Raw genomic sequence first — 17,571 nt, 5'->3', positions numbered from 1 at the left:
TAGAGTGATGGACCGTGGATGAGCTCGCTCTCTCTCTTTTCCCCCTCTCTGCCTCGGGGTGTCCTTGTTTCCCGCCCATCACCAGTCCTCTTGTTGCTGTCATCCCAATGGCCTGTTAGCAGGAAGAGAGAGAGAGAGAGAAAGAGAGACAGCTGTCAGCAGGGTTCCTGGAGTGACACTTCTGTACTTCTCCGGCTGGGCACGTGGCGGTAAGGTGCAGTACGGTGCACTGAGCAAATGAGGCAGGCTGTGCCTCAGTGCCACTCCAGGGTGTTGCCGAAGGTTCCTGTACAAAGTTTTTCCTTCACCTGGGATAAACAGGCAATTACACATCCTTTTTCTACGGCGATGGCCATTTTGTGAACTTAAGAGTACCCTATTAGTCGGTATCCCTAAAGGACCCGGGAAGGGGGCGAGGGGAGGGGGGTGAGTAGTGGGTTGAGGGGGGCGGGGGTGATTTCTCTCAGGGAGGGAGAGAGAGAGCGGTGAAAGAGAGAGAGACCGGTTTGGATCTCTGTCGGCGTCACAGTCCTGTCAGCATTCACGTCTGGCGGTGTAATGAAGTGACAAGTGAGTTATTAGACAGATCAGCGTCAGAAGGCCTCCAGGTAACGGTGGAACAGCACATTTTTAATGATACTCACTGTCATCCTTTCTTCCTCTCAAGTCAGCCCTCCACCTCCGCAGCCCCTTTCACTCAGCTCTTTCTCTCTCTTCAGAGAGGAGAGGGGTGAAGCCTGCTGCCAGTGTCGTGGAGGTTGGTAGAGAGAGGAGAGGGGTGAAGCCTGCTGCCAGTGTCGTGGAGGTTGGTAGAGAGAGGAGAGGGGTGAAGCCTGCTGCCAGTGTCGTGGAGGTTGGTAGAGAGAGGAGAGGGGTGAAGCCTGCTGCCAGTGTCGTGGAGGTTGGTAGAGAGAGGAGAGGGGTGAAGCCTGCTGCCAGTGTCGTGGAGGTTGGTAGAGAGAGGAGAGGGGTGAAGCCTGCTGCCAGTGTCGTGGAGGTTGGTAGAGAGAGGAGAGGGGAGAAGCCTGCTGCCAGTGTCGTGGAGGTTGGTAGAGAGAGGAGAGGGGTGAAGCCTGCTGCCAGTGTCGTGGAGGTTGGTAGAGAGAGGAGAGGGGTGAAGCCTGCTGCCAGTGTCGTGGAGGTTGGTAGAGAGAGGAGAGGGGTGAAGCCTGCTGCCAGTGTCGTGGAGGTTGGTAGAGAGAGGAGAGGGGTGAAGCCTGCTGCCAGTGTCGTGGAGGTTGGTAGAGAGAGGAGAGGGGTGAAGCCTGCTGCCAGTGTCGTGGAGGTTGGTAGAGAGAGGAGAGGGGTGAAGCCTGCTGCCAGTGTCGTGGAGGTTGGTAGAGAGAGGAGAAGTCTTAAGAGTTTACACCAACGTGTCCATCAAAGGGTCCATCATGCCCATTGCAAAATAGTCATACAAAAAAAAAACTGTCCAACACTTTCATGGATATAACGGGGGTTTGAATACTGTATACCACGTAACACTGTGCGTTTTTATCCCCTTTAGATAAGCACCAATCAAGAAAGAGGAGCTCTCAATTTTTTCACAACCATAGTAACACGACAAAAACACAATAATAACCATCAACTCAAGGGCACAGACTCAAAATGAAGACCGATCTGTCTTTCTTTGTTTCTTTTCTTTCAAAAAAAAAAAGGAATTGATATTGGACAAGACATCTGCATCAAGATGACATCCCCCGCCAATAAATACCCCTTCCCCTGGCTACTTTGCCTAGTTATCTGAAACATTTGTACCTTAAGATGTGTATGGAAACAAGGAAAATGGCTGCAAATAACTCCGAAAACAGCCAGGCAATGGCGACAGAGTTTCACAGAGTTCACCTTTGAAGCTGACAATCAGCAATGGAAATCAATACTGAAAAAATATAGCAAAATGCTTAAGACTCAAGTGCATCATATCAACTTATGGGGTGTAAGTTAAAGTACAACTGTATGGCGGAAAATTATAGATGTTTTAAAAACCAATGCTTCTTTTGGTCACAGTTTAAGGACTATTTCTTTGTTTTATAATCAATGTGACATTCACAATACTTCTGATAGGATGGCCATTTTTTGCATGGAAACGTGTATAAAATAATAGGACACTCAACCAACGCTTGTTTTAGGTCACAAATACCACATGCAGTAGAAAGATTAGCCTACTTCAACCTCTGTAGCCAAGTACTGTGATATTACAGTCACACACTGGGTTTACACTCCTTGAAATGAAAATAACACAAACTAAATTCCTCAATACTTAAATCTTCTGCCTTGAAAACCAGCAGCTGTCTTGTGGTCAGTCACGTTACTGTATCTGGTAGAGCAGAAATACTTAGACTTTTCCTGAATACCATTATTTGAGTAAATGGGCCGGATGTTTGGATTCGTTCAGGAGAAATATGGGTCTTTTGTTGTGAAATAGCGTTTTTGAAACTGAACACGTGCAAAAAAAAAAATCAACCTGCCACAAGTATGCTAAGTCATTTCCCCTTGGCACTGTGGCCGTCTCAGACCCCGAACATCGCGGTAACCAAAAACATCGCAAAGTCCTTGTAATAATATTACACATCCCGCTTGTATAGTTGCAAAGTGCGAAAAACTGACTTGGTATAGTAAAAGCTATAAATGATAACAAAAACAAAAGAACAGAGAATGATATTGGTGTAGGAGCCCAAAAAAAAGCATGCCGGCAACCTCCGCATATCTAACAAGTAGATACAACAAGTCACATGATCATTAGTTCTTCTCCTTCTCAGTTTAAAAATGTTTTTTAAACTAACATAAATGAGTCAAGCTAGTGAAGATGCTACCTCTTTCTTGCCTACCTTAGCGCTGGAAGTATTGTACTGTAACATAAAAACCAAAAAAGAGAACCAACAAAAATAGCTAACAACCATCAAATACAATTGTTTTACACCAATAGCCTCTTGGGACATATTATTTACAAATGAAGCAGTCATGCTCTTGTATGGGGTTTCCTTTAAAAGCTATCATTACACAAATACAACAAGAAGATTTATATTTTTATCATTTCTGCAGGCAACAGTCACAAATAAGAGTTTGAATAGATTCTTTGGAGATGGACAAAAACAAAGACATATGGGAAATAGGACATGGGGTTTATGGGAAACCGGCAGGGCCAGTTTTTGGAATAAAGACACTTCAAGTGTCTCATCCTCGTTCTTCCAAAGAAGGAAAGGTCAAAAGTCAATGCTTACTGTATATAGTCACTGGATCTCATCGAAGGGAAAGAGAACTGTGGTGCATGACGTCTAGGGGTGGTAAGGTGTAGTTCCTGGGGGTAAGAGCTCATGGTTTGGGGTGAGAAGGGAGTCGATGAAGGGACTAGAGTTGGCCAGACGAGGGCCAGGGGGTTGGGCTAGTCTACCATGGTGGTGAAGGGCACGTTGTTTTTGTGGAGGTTGGGGTTCTGAGAGTGGCGGTTGCGGCTGCGCACCGAGGAGAACATCATGTTGCAGCCGGCCACTTTGCACTTGTGCATCTCGCGCAGATGGACAGTCTTGTAGTGCACGCGTAGGGTCCCTTTGTTGCTGTACACTTTGTGGCAGATGCTGCACAGGATCCCACCACTTCCACCGGTGGAAGACAGGACGGTCGGCGAAGAGGAGGGGTCGGTGCCGGTCAGACCTTCTTCCGATCTTCCTCCGACTCCTCCCTCGCCGACCTGGTCCCGCCGCCTCCCGGCCCCTGCCTGCCCCGGGGCATGCTGGGAGCAGTCCTCCCCGTCGCTGACCCCTCCCTCCTCCAGGTCATCCAATAGGATGCCCTCGTCGCTGCCCTCGTCCGACTGGCGTGATGAATGGACTGACCCGCTGGACTGAATGCTGGACGCGGTGCTCAGGTCCAGCACCATGTAGTCGTCTGGGGGGCCACTGCGGTGGTAGAAGCCGTTGGTGAGGGGGTGGTGGAGGGGGTGGTGGTGGTGGTGATGATTTAGGGGGTGGTGGTGGGGGTAATCGGTGCCTGCCGGGGAGCTGGCGTCACGGTTCAGCCCTCCTCCCCCCAGGCTGGCGCCACCAATGCCCGCCCCTGCCATGGCGTCCAGGCCCAAGTGGTGCCCGGCGTAGATCTTAGCCAGGAACTCGGCGCGCAGGTCCTTGGGCAGTGGCGTGAGTTGGGGGTCCAGGACAATGTCGTCCAGCTCTTTGGTAAGCAGTTTGCGATGCAGGTTGATGTTGGAGCTGTGCCTGGTGGAAAGACATAATGAAGGGGGAGGTAGAGAGAGATCGTTTTCATAAGAAAATAGCTAAACAAGTTGTCAAATCAAGCAAAATGGTGTTTCAGCGCTTTAAACAATGACTGGAATGATAACATTCTCAGATCTTTTTAGAAAGATGATACATTTTGCATTCCAAAACATGTGTTCTGTCTCGCCCAACACATGCACCTATGCTTGGAGTTCTAAGTATTTGAATGCTATTGTATCAGTCACTACATTTTCAATAACCCTCCTCTCTTCCTTTCCTCTTCACTAACCCCTGACCTCACGCCAGACAAAATAACTACTAAACGATTCACTTTTTAAACCTCTCCTCACTCTTTACCTTACTTACTTAACCTATCAAGAGGAAGCTACGTTGTCCTTCTCTTAACGTTCCCCTAACTGGTCTAACGCGGTGTGGCGAGAGCACCCCGCCACGGTGTTTACCACAGTCAGCACGTCTAGCACAGCTCCGCTGCAAATCCAATAGACTCTGACTCAATTAAATACTCCACCATATTGAATGAGAGTTTATCAATTGATTGGAGCTGTGGTAATGCGATAATGGAGGGAAAGTGGATAGCGTATTAGATCTCCGACAGCATTATCACACTGGCTCCCCATTGGAAGGGGCTTAATCAGGCCTCCACTTTTTAAACATATGATCCCCATGTATCCCCTTCGCTTTAATAAGAAATAAAAATGTCCGCTTTATCACACAGAGAGCAGTAGTATCTCATAACGCATAGCCACCGCCATCGAATTCACAACAAGGAAGTGTAAGCCTGGATCTGGTGTCGTGCTACAGCTTGCTAGAGCTAAAGGGTATTGTTTGTGAGGTGTAGCAGTCTGCATTGCAAAGCCATGCCAAAAGATGTGAGGTAAAATGTGTTTTGACAGCTCAAATTCAATGCCTCTTCCCTCCAATTCCACAGTTGCCATTTCAGACTGGGAGGGATGCAGGCTCCACCACAGCAAATGTCACAATAAAATGGACAAAGAAAGGTAAACATAAGTGTGTAATAACTGGTGCCAGATATGGAAGTGGCACAGTATACACATCCCACTGTCCACAATACAACATGTTAGGGGACTTTTCAAATGAAATCAAGACTTTTAAAGTGAAATTAAACAAAAGTAAGCAATGACTAAGGAATATCAAGCAGTGCTTTTAAATATGAGGGGTTTCATGCAAGGCAAGGGGCACGGTGGAGGGAGTGACAAACTAAAAACAGACGTCCTTGGCAGGACAGGACGAGGGCAAATGGATTCACAATGTATAGTAGAGCTTACCAGCAGTGCCATGGTTGATGCAGTCAAAAAGGGTCCCTGGCCTTTAATTATTTAGTTCCCTATCGGACATTCTCCTGCAAGAGGGTAAAAATAGTATACATTCATTGGAATGGAGGGACCCCTTTCTTTCTGTGTTACAAGAGGAAGCAAACAGGAGCACCGTCCACTTGAGCATTGTCAGCATCGAGGAGCGGGGAGAATCGATTGGCCGTGGTTGTCACTGCCGCGTGTGTGCCTGTGCGCGCAAGCTTGTGTGTGTGTGTGTGTGTGTGTGTGTGTGTGTGTGTGAGAGAGAAAGAGAGAGAGAGAGAGAGAGAGAGAGAGAGAGAGAGAATATACAGTACATCCATGTTCTGAGACTTATGGAAATTCTTAGCTCTCTTCTTTTAACCTATGATAACAGTCTGATACACAGATGGTGTTATCTTATGGTCCATAGTCATGACTCATTGTCTCTACTAATGTATCCCTGTCTAGATGGAGAAATGACTGTTTCCACAACCAATAAACAAACAATTGGGTCTAGATATTTTGCTACATCGATTACATTCAATTTGATTGGTTTGTTGATTGTTTTTAGTGGGGATGCCAACAGGCTATGGCATTAGCTGATGTGATTGGGCTGTATGCTGTTGATGATGCTCAGGTAGGCGGGTCCTTTGCAACATGTCTCCACCCCTAAAGCCACACCCCACACACTGCTCATAAGCTCTAGTCTGCCATGGCTCCCTGACTGATGAGGTTAAAACACATGCTAAAGTGCCAGGCAGTAAGTACCCTGAATTACTACAGTATTACTAAGTACTACTGCATCAGCCATATGTCATTACTGTGATATCAGCATTTATACTAGATGACAATATCAAGACCACAACTGAATAATTAACACACAGCCCATCTACATTCTACATGTATATGTCCCTTCTGGTCCTTATACTGTCATTCACAAAGTCCACATTCTGACCCTGAGGGAAAAAAAGATGTGTTGAGTAATCAAACAATTAGTGATTACTGTTTCAAATAAATAAATAGATTGTTCATCTGCATCTTTGGAACAATTCAAGCCTGTGGAATATGGTGTGAGTAATGGCTGCTTGAATAGACTTTGCTGAGGAATTCACCTGCACCGGTGACAGATGCATCTCCTCCCTATCGCTAAACATATTCACTGGAAGTGTGTCAGGCTGCAGTTATATTCTTGGGGTTATATTTTCCTCATTTAGAGGCCATGCACAGATTCCTTCATTTATCAGATTTAGCCTCTCTGCCCCATCTCCCTGTCTCCATCACTCTGCCACCACTATTTCACTCCCCCTCTTCCCCATTCCTCTACCCCCCAAACCAAACTCCTTCGTTCCCTCACTCCCTTCTCCACCTCTCCCTCCCTGATGACCAGTAACGTGGCAGGAAAACCAAATTGACAGTCTCATCTTCGCCCAAAGACGGGGGAGGCCTCTTGAGAGGCCATTTTGTTTGTGCAGAGTAGGAGGAGATGGAGAGAGAGAGGCTAGCTAGCTAACGCGTCTGTCCCAGCCAACGTTAATCATCTTTAGGCTCCCGTCTCTCCTCCAATGGCCCTGTCCTTCCCTCTGTACCGTGTGTGTGTGTGCGCACTGTCTAAATGAGTCGTAATGAGCAAAGTGAAGTCATATTAAACTGACGCTGATGGTTCTTTGCCTCTGCTGTCATGTGGGGTTGCTATGTGATGAGGTTTGGAGTGCAGAGGTGGGAGGATGATCGAGGGGTTGGGTAACACATTCATCATTATCTGTCTTTATTCTCTACTAGCTGTACTACCTCAGCAACACACACTGAAGTTCAGTTCAGACGTAGCTGGAGAAACTTTATCAAAAAGTTCATAAAAGGAATATTCCTCTCAGGGGTTGGTTACACAGACTCCATAGACACACCATGGAGGTTTAGATGGAAGGCTAAGTTACAGATCACATCAACAAAGCCCTGTCATTATATTAGCCTACAATTACTTACAGAATGTGAAATATTTGCGACGCTTATTGTTCCAAACGAAAGCCTTCTGAAAGTGATTCTCTGATTTATCTTTTTGTCTTTATCCACAAAACCCAAATGTATCAAAGATAAATTAACATAAAAGTCCCCTTTCATAGTGTAATGTCATTAACATACTGTTCATCAGTAGATATTTTGTATTTTGAACTCGGGATCTGTGGCTAAATTAAATAACACATTCTCTCTATAAATGATCAGGCCTTTGTTTAAGCATGGCAAATCAAGAGACTGCAGCTTCACTCAAGTTCTACCAGAGACTGGGCCCACATGGCTTGAAGTGGAGAAGGAGGAGAGAGAGGGGGAGGAGGAGGAGAGAGAGGGGGAGGAGGAGGAGAGAGAGGGGCAGGAGGAGAGAGAGGGGAGAGAGGGGGAGGAGGAGGGGAGAGAGAGAGGGGCAGGAGGATGAGAGAGAGTGGCTCTCAAACGTAATTAACCTTCACTCTCTGCATCCCTCCATCCGTGTGGGGACAAGGGGCCTCCGCACACTAGTGCATCATGGGAAATAAGTGCGGGAAAGCACCTGGTGACAGAGTACTCCGATGAAGGGATGAAAATGAATAAAACAAGGAAGAGTTTTAATATAAACATGTAGAAAAGAGAGAGGGAGGCCCTGTCGTTGATTTAGGAAAATATGATTGACGAGGATAATAAGGCCGATGATTACTGGTCGGCACGCCTTTCAGACGTTAATCATACTACCGCTGCTGCCACCGCTGTGTGTGTGTGTGCCGCCCTCCACAATAAATATGCAATCATTTACCTCTGAGCTGAGCGCCTGGTGGCCAGGGGGCTGGAGGGAAACACTGTACTGTTACTGTATTGATGTACAACTAGCAGCTAGATGTTAGAGGACTCTCTGTACTCTATTAGCCGTGTGTGTGTGTGTGTAAAACAGCAGTATGCCATGTTGTTTATCCTGTTAGTTAACCACGCCATTGATCTGTATCTTTACATCTACGTCACCATGTAGATACAAAATGCCTCCCCCTCTCTATTCAAACGCTTGTGACACTATTGTCATTTCCCATTGTCTTTTGTTGTTTCCCTTAAATATTAATATGATACCGTAGATCAAATGTCCTTGTCCTCCCCTCTAATTGACTCTGACATCGGGGCTTTTGAAAGTAGCGTTTGTTTGATGCGCCTACCTACGATCCTCTGGGGTGTCACTCCACTGTAGAGAAATAATTGACTAATGGGATATGCTGAGGTACCTGGACAACCTCCTGTTGTTGGTATAGACGTCAACATCTCGCTGTGAGGAGAGAGAGGAGAGGTGGTGGGGGAGAGGAGGAAGCTGGTTATTAGCACTGCATATTACAGACCTGGATTTTGCACACATTATCTGGTTGGAAACAAATGTCTGGGTGTCCCAGCAGATGTAGGCTCAGATACGGTTTCTGTTGTTATAGAAATGTTACATTCTAAAGCTCAAATACAAGGGATGAAGAGAAGGCATACGGTTTGGTTTTTCTGAGATTAAATATCATTATTCTGTGATATAATTCATAGATTATTATAATTACATTTAATGCAATATAACCTGTATTTAATTAATCATACAGTTACTTATCAGATTATTTTAAATATTATTTGAATTTGTGCTAAAATATAATAATGATTGGTTTCATAATATCAGAAATAAAATGTTATTAGCTGTGGAATTTGTACCATTTTATAGTGAATCTTATGAAAAATGTCATTTGAAACTACTCAAACTTTATGTAGCAGCAAACCAATGTCTGAGGCGTTGTGGTTTCCCAATCCTTCCTCCACAATAATATTATCAGAGGGGAAAAGTCCTTATGAAAACTACCAAATTATTTTCCCATGTTACAACTACAATTACACTGCAGCATGCATTATGTAGTTAAGGGATTACCCAGGGACACATCTGATTGGTGTTCGGCCAGAGCCCTGACTATAGCTTCAATAACCCACAATTCCTTTGGCCCCGCGATACCCCTCTGTTGTTACGCTTCTCTCCTTATTCCATAGGAGCGGCAGGCTCAGTAATACATCCCATATGCTACCAGGAATTTATGCGCCACACAAAAGATCCGTCCCGAATGTCACCCTATTTACCATATAGTGCACTACTTTTGACCAGGGTTCTGATCACAAGTAGTGCACTATATAGGGTATAGGTTGCCATTTGGGACACAGTCAAAGTATGGAAACAATAGTGTACTTAGGTGTAACTCACCCACATCTTGGTCTAAAACCGTCTTCCTTCTAAGATCCATATGTTCACAGCAGTGATTGTCCTCTCTTCCTGCTACACACCTATCTATTCATCAGTGCCTTATGTTAAAGCGCTTCTGGAATTTATGCGCTTGTGTTTCTGGTAATCGAGTCAAACTGTCACACGCACATCACTAGGGCAAGATTCCACAGTCACTGTGACACTGTGTCTGTGAGCGTGGGTTGAGGTTCATGCTTCACTATACGCCTGTGGAAGACATTTGGGTTCATCTTTGAGCCAAGATGGAAGACGAAACACAGTCTAATTTGACCTCGTTCCCTCACAGTTGCACCTCTCTATACTACAGCACCCACTGCCTCTTGGAAACCAAATCCTTTACTGTGAGTCAGAGGATCCTAACTAGTGCTGTTTTTCACTGATTCGTTTTTCCCACCACTGTCATCCCCTCCTCGTTTAGTGCCGGAGTTAAGTGTTTTTTTAAAGGCCATTACGGGGTCGCCGCGGCAGATGCTAATACAAGTGGGGAGCGCTAATGTCGGAGAGCGCCCAATAAAAAAGATGGACGGCTAAATTATATAGTTGGGAGACAAGCTGGGGCAGTGGTCGGGAAGGATGACGGGAGGGGGAGGGCTCTTATTCATAGTTCTACCTTGACTTCCACTAAATAAGGAAGTAGGCCGCTGAATTAGGCCTCCTCATTGGTCAGTTTGGCCATGTGTGTCCAGCTCCTGAGCAGGTATTGGTCGGCTTACTCGCCACTCATTCAGAAATGTGTGAAGTGAGTCGTTGGGATGCCTCGATACCATTGGCGTTTCTGTCATGGTAATTTAGTATCTAAACATTTGTGTAGATGTCTGTTCGCTGTGGGGAGGCTGTTATTTGGATCGTATCAAACCATAAGGTCAGGGCTATTTGTTTAATATCATATTTTATTTTAGTGCAATAAAGAGACTAATTAAAAATACTGTGTACATTACAATGAATGAGTGAGTCTCTGTAAGACTATATGCATCTGTAGGAACGCATCAGCTTTTGAGTTTGTGTGATTTTATACGTGCACAAGCATGTGTCTGTGTTTGTGTGTGTGGTTATGCGAGACAGCAGGCCTCTCGTGCCCCGGGCGCTCCCTGTCCCTAAAGCCTCGTCAAAGAGGGTAACGAACTAACGCATCATCCGCGGCTGCGTCAAACACACGCATCGGCACGGCAACGCATCCTTTAATAACACTTCCTGTCATCTCCCTGCTGTCGGCACCAGCTGCGTCAGGTGAGCGGCATGATTTCACCTTCTCTTCTCCTCCGCTAACTCTATTTTACCTGTCTCTTCTCCTCCATCCCCCCCTTTCCCCCTCTCTTTTCCGCTAACACTATAACCCATCTCTCTTTTTTCCCTCTCATCCACCTACTCCATCCCCTCTTCCCCTCCCTCTATCCCTGCCTCCATCCCTCTCTCCCTGAACAAGTGCCAAAGTCACCTGCTCTATTTACTTGGTGCTAATGAACAAACAGGAACAGAATGAACAGATGCCACTGAAACAAGGAACTTAATAAAGACCCCGGGTGGAGAGGGGAGGCGGGTGGAGAGGGGAGGCGGGTGGAGGGTTGCTGTTGAGACAAAACAACTGAGAAAAACTAGAGAAAAAACTCCTCAGAGAAGCAAATTAGATTAGGAGGGGGAGAAAACACACTCGCTCTTTATCTAAATAAAAAAGTGTCACTTGTCACCACGGCGTGCTCTAACACAACAAAACATGTTTTTATCTCTTTCTTCAGAGGAGCTGGTTGAGTGAGGCTTCCCCTCTTCTAGAGCTCTAGAATGTGGCATATGTCATTATACTGGGAGCAAAGGCATGCTCTGACTGTGTGTGTGTGTGGGGGGGGGGGGGGCCTCTGCTAAAGCGATAAAGAGATGCATTTGTTACACTTGAAGTCATGTCTATTTTCGAGGGGCGTTGGGGAGGAGATGAATTTACATTTCCTTTCAAGGGCCCTTTTTCCACCGACACCCCACTGTGAAGACAGACTGGACCGTTCAGTCAAATGGACATGCTTGTTTACACGGTGGTCAGGGGAATAGACCTGGCAATGTCACACACAAGGCCTTTACTTCATTTTTTTATGATGCTAATAACAATGCTAATGAGTCACTATCGATGCTACCATGGGGTCGTTGTTGAGAGTTTAATTCCCTAAATTACCCTAATATCCGGACATATTTGATAGACTTCGACTGGCCTAAGAGTGGTTTTAAAATAGCCTAACGTCAAACATCCCCTCATACAAAAAAACAAAACAATTGTTAGCAATTCCTTGGAGAGCTAGATGCTAGTTGCTAGCCCAGGGCACTCTGATGTTGTGTAGCCTCAGCATGTGTTGTGTTCTGGCATCAACCTGCTGCTAGCTTTAGTGGGTGTGTGTATTCTGGGAGGGTGTGTGTGGATAGGGTGGATGTGCGAACAAGCCCAGGTAGGTAGAGCGTGGCTAGCCTCACCTCCTGGAGCAGGGCGCTAATACATGCAGTGGCTTGACAGACCGCTGTCTACGTTAATGTATGCTACCTCACCTGTCAGTAACGAGGTGAGTGAGGGGAGGTAAACAGGGGTATATCTCAGAGTGGAAGATTGTGTGTTCTGGCGATGACACCCTACTTCTCTGAACTTTGACATGACAGTCAACAGATGCCACTGTATACCTGTTACATTATAAAGTGTATCTCTGCTAATGGTGCGTTTCACTTAACATATGGTAGGTGACGCCTTAATAATTTCACTCCATCTAAGTAAGAAAAAAGACTTCACTGCAGTTGAGTAGCTCATCAAGAAAACTCATCTACTGTCCTAAACTTTCCACAATGACTGATATGATGAAATATCAAATAAAACGATACATGCACCATACATACATCCACAACATTGTCAATGTTTCTAATTACGTCATGTAATGTCAAAATGAAAGGACAAAACATATGTAATGAACCTACCTGTAATGAATGCCTGAATTGTTAGTATTTTGTATATATATATATATATATATATATATATATATATACACACACAGTACCAGTCAAAAAGTTTGGACACCTACTAATTCAAGGGTTTTATTTTTACTATTATTCTACATTGTACAGCGTTGTACTATGATATAACACATGGATTCATGTAGTAACCAACAAAGTGTTAAACAAATCAAAATATATTTAATGGGTTCACTTAGAAATGTCCTAAAATAACATCAAATTGATCAGAAATACAGTGTAGACATTATTAATGTTGTAAATGACTATTGCAGCTGGAAATTGCCGAATGTTATATATTTTTAATATATTTTTATGCAATATCTACATAGGCATACAGAGGCACATTATCAGTAACCATCACTTCTGTGTTCCAATGTCATGTTGTGTTAGCTAATCCAAGTTTATCATTTTAAAAGGCTAATTGATCATTAGAAAACCCTTTTGCAGTTATGTTAGCGCAGCTGAAAACTGTTGTTCTAATTAAAGAAACAATACAACTGGCCTTCTTTAGACTAGTTGAGTATCTGGAGCATCAGCATTTGTGGGTTCGATTACAGGTTCAAAATGTCCAGAAACAGACATTCTTCTGAGAAATGAAGACTATTCCATGCGAGAAATTGACAAGAAACTGAAGATCTCGTACAACGCTGTGTACTACTCCCTTCACAGAACAGAGCTAACTGGCTCTAACCAGAATAGAAAGAGGAGTGGGAGGCCCCATTATTGTTTATCTCAAATTCTTGTTTTGTTACTTGAATTAATAACACCAGTTGTATCATAGTATTCATTCATATTCTACTGATATTTAAATAATTAGTCAGAAAAATTGAGGCAGTCAAATTAAGAACCAATTGTAAGCCAAGAAAAAAGACACTGTTAGTGTGTATATGTGTGTGTGTTGTACGACACTCACCTGTCTCTGCTCCGTCGGGAGGGGAAGGCGGCGTTGCAGCCGGACACGGTGCACACGTGCATCTCTTTGAGGTGCACGTTTTTGTAGTGCAGTTTGACACTGTAGGAGCTCTTGAAGCTCTTCTTGCACACGTAGCAGATCTTGGGGTCGTTGGAGTTGGGGCTGGTGCACAGTTCTCCCTCGGGGGAGTGCGAGGAGGGGAACTTGGGCGGGCTGGCGCCGTAGCTCATGGAGGAGATGAAGCTCTCGTGAAGGGCAGCCATGCTGGCGGCGGCGGCTGCGGCAGCCGCCATGCCCCCGTTGTAGAGGCCGTACTGGCTCATGCAGAACATGTCGTAGGTGGGGTCGTTGAGCTCCTCCTTAATCTTGATGGCGGGCTGGTGGGGTGAGGGTGAGGTGCGGCTCTTGGGGTCTTCCATCTCCTTCCTCAGCTGCGCCTCCTCATCTCTGGCCTGCAGGTCCTCCTGGTCCTTTTCCAGGTTGTTGCCTCCTCCTACTCTGGAGCTCCTGGAGGAGTTGAGCCTCAGCCTCTGGTGCTGCTCCTCCACCTCCATCATCTCCTCGCGGTAGAACATCTTGGAGTCCGAAGTCTCAGAATCGTTCTCAAAGTCTCTCTCGTGGTCCTGGTCCTCGGAGGTGAAGCTGTCCATGCAGCGGAGCTCACCGCCTGGGCCTCCTCTCTCGCCCCTGCCGCCCTCGCCTCCGGGTCCCTCTCCCCGGCAGTCGTCCTGGTCGTGCCTCATCAGGTGTCCCCTCATCAGGCCTGGGCTCATCTCATCCTGGGAGGGGGACTGGTGCCCGCTGCCGCCGCTGTGGTGGCCGTTGTTGTTCCCTCCTCTGCTGTTGTTGTTGTTGTTGTTGCGGTTTCCATTGATGTTGTTGTGGTGGAGGTGGGAGGAGGGGTGGTGGTGGTGGTGGTGGTGGTGACAGCTGTCGTCATCATCGTCGTCTTTGTCCTCATCGTACTCGTCCGCCACGTCAATCACCTCCTTCTCGATCTTCACCGGCATGCTGGACTTACGGGGCTTCTTCTTGGGCGTGGGGTCCGTGTTGGTGGCAGCAGCTGAATCCTGCTGGGGGATACTGGGGGTGGGCAGCCTGTGGTGGGACATTAGCCCACCTTCAGAAGACATATTGTGGGCGTTGTGGGAGGCTGCGGCTGCAGCGGCAGCCAGGAGCTGATGCTGCTGGTCCATCAGAGAGGTGGTGTTGGTGGTGGAGGGCAGGATGGGGCTGGTGGGCAGTGACACTGGAGGACTGACCAGGTGCTGTGGGGACAGCAGCGTACGGTAGAAAGGGGGCACCGGCTGGATGGGCTGCACCGACTTCAGGGAGGGGAAGACCAGTGGGCTCTGCAGGGGTGACTGGAGCAAGGGGTCCAGGGGCGGGGTGGAGAAGCCCAGAGGCGGCCGTCCGGGACTGGTGAGGGTGAAGCCGCTCTTGGCGCTGGAGATGACGGGCGTGCCGGGGCCCGACCCACGGATGAGGTCCTTGTCGCGGTTGTTCCTCAGCATGGGCATGTGCAGGCGTGGGTTGGGGTTGGCGCTGTGGCGGTTGCGGCTGCGCAGCGAGCTGAACACCATGTTGCAGCCCTCGATGGTGCAGCGGTGCTTGATCTTGAGGTGTACGGCATTGTAGTGGATCTTCAGAGTACCTTTGTCGTAGAAGGTCTTGCCGCACGAGTTGCAGCACACACGGCCCTTGCGTGAGGTGGCTCCCATGCGGCGCATGCGGTGCATCTTGGAGGAGAAGGATGAGTGGGTAATGCTCTTGGACTGCTCGCTCTTCACAAAGTGGTGGTGGGCCTGGTGGTCGTTGAGGGAGTTGGACCTAGGCCGTGGGGTCCCGGGTTGCCCCTGGCCTTGCTGCTGCTGGCCTTGCTGCTGCTGTTCTGTCTGCTGCTGGGACGGCTGGTTGGAAGGAGTGGGCGAGATAGGTGATGCTCGGTTGTTGGGCTCCTGTTTGGGCTCGATGGTGTTGTTCATGCCCCCCAGGGCTCCGATGCGGCTGGGGCTCTGACCGCTGCTGCGGAAAGGGCTGAGGGATACTTCGGACTCGCTGCTCTCCACCGGCTCGCCCTGGTTGGGTAGGCTGGCCTCACGATCCCGGTCGTGGAGGACCCGGAGGCCCGACTGCTCCAGCGCCAGGCCATTGGGGGGCAGGCCCAGCATGGGGGCCGACACAGGGTTGATGTACTGGAACGGCAGCAGGAAGGCGAGACTGTTAGGGATGTTCTCAAAGTGGTGGATGCTGGACGGGCTGCTGGTCTCCATGTGGTTGAGGAGGCCTGGGCTTCGGCCGCGTCCCGTGCTGTTGCTCTCGATGAACGTCCGGATGCCTGAGTCGGTCTTGGAGGAGGGCACGGTGACCGCCTGACCCTCCTTCTCCTGGATGGCCATCAGCTCTACGATGGACTTGGTCTCTCCGAAACGAAGGAACTGCTGCAGGGTGATGATCTCCTCTTCCCGAGACATAATGGACCAGCGGTCCAGCACCTTGCCCGCAGCATCCTAGAGGCCCAATGGAAAGACGAGAGAGAATAGACAAAACACACAAAAGTTATTGATTGTGCATAATCACTGTGGTCGGTCTGAGGTCGAGAGGGAGCAGGGTGGAAGGGGGTAGGGAAGGGGTGTTGTTATCGGCTCATGAAATTCAGAGGCCCCTGAAGCGACAAGTAAAGATTGATAATAGAGCTCTGATAATAACCCTCCTCCTCTTCCCTGTCCCCCTTTCTCTCCTTCCTTCTTTACCTTTCATCAGCTATGCATACACAGTCATTAGGCACACAGGGAGAGGAACAGGAAGAGTTTAATAAAGTCTAAAAGCAAACAAATGGAGACCGCTGGGGCCGGTGGGGCTGGTGGGCTATTAGTGGGTACCTGTGAATTCTAACCATTTCTGGGGACGTTGATCTATTCGCTGTGAGACTGTTTAACAAAAACAGCCCGTGAAAGATGTGAACTCTCGCTGAGAGTCCCTCAGAACAGCGCACGGCACGCAGCTCCGCTATGTTTACTGCCGCGATGACAGCCGGGGAGAGAAAAGGCTGCTAAAAGAAAGAATGGATTAATTAGCGCGAGCCACTAATCGTACCTTGCTACTTGGCAGCCATTTTTCATAGTTTCCTCTTATCTCTGAGGGAATCTAATGAACAAAGTAAAATGGAGTTAGGAATATCAGTCTATGAGGGGTTAAGTCGACTTTGACATTAAAATAAGAACATCCATGTTAATTTAAGTGCGTCTTTGGAGGTGACACCGATCTGGCATCACTTTCATTAAGAACAGACCTGGGATCAGTTTTTATGTTAATGAGGTTTACGGGATGCATATCTCCCATCAGATGCAATACTAATGAAGCAGCCATACTTTATCAGTGTGACCGTGTCAAGAGGAAAACGCATGTGCTTGCATTTACACTGCCTATGGAGAGAAGGAACGGGAAATGTAATGAAGTAAATGTTGACAGGACATATTTTACATCGGCCTTGGTGTTTCCCAACCCTGTGCTTGTGGAGCCCTGTGGAAGCGTGGGAAACAAAGTTTCCATCCTGGGAGAAAAGAATGACTCCGATGGGAGAGCTCTAAGCATTATTCCAAGAGGAGCACTTTCCTTGGCGGCCGTCTCTTTTGGAGATGGTGCTATTAACCACAGAAAAATAAAACGCCTCGAGTTTTGAACAAACATGCGCGTCAATTGCCAAACGTCGAGACATGGCAATGGATTCTGGGAAAGGAATCTTGGCAAGACCTGAACCTGAACTGAAGGAGTTTGCGGTCGGGCTCAGAGCTTTGATACACAGAATACTGACCCAGTTTTGTTGTCTCAGACTCTGAACCCACTGGTGCTCTGACTGTGTACTGGGAGGGTGGAACCCAGCAAATCACT

At 47.4% G+C, this 17,571-nt stretch overlaps 1 protein-coding gene across 6 annotated transcripts in view; it reads right to left on the bottom strand.

Annotated features, from left to right (window-relative positions):
• Positions 1–764: 764 nt before the first annotated feature.
• bnc2 (basonuclin 2) overlaps positions 765–17,571 on the bottom strand; it is a 302,463-nt gene continuing 285,656 nt past the window's right edge. For 5 of the 6 annotated variants that reach the window (XM_036933758.1, XM_036933756.1, XM_036933755.1 and 2 more), the window contains 2 exons: positions 13,681–16,190; positions 765–4,211 (listed from right to left, as the gene is read on the bottom strand). In XM_036933758.1, the coding sequence (XP_036789653.1) occupies positions 3,383–4,211; positions 13,681–16,190 (3,339 nt within the window). In that variant the 3' untranslated portion in view covers positions 765–3,382. Of the gene's footprint in view, positions 4,212–5,518; positions 5,593–13,680; positions 16,191–17,571 lie in introns of all 6 variants that reach the window. The other variant, XM_036933760.1, reaches the window with a different exon arrangement.

The sequence above is a fragment of the Oncorhynchus mykiss genome, chromosome 10 (assembly GCF_013265735.2).
Source record: "Oncorhynchus mykiss isolate Arlee chromosome 10, USDA_OmykA_1.1, whole genome shotgun sequence".
NCBI lineage: Eukaryota > Metazoa > Chordata > Actinopteri > Salmoniformes > Salmonidae > Oncorhynchus > Oncorhynchus mykiss.
This window is presented reverse-complemented; position numbering and strand designations above follow the sequence as displayed.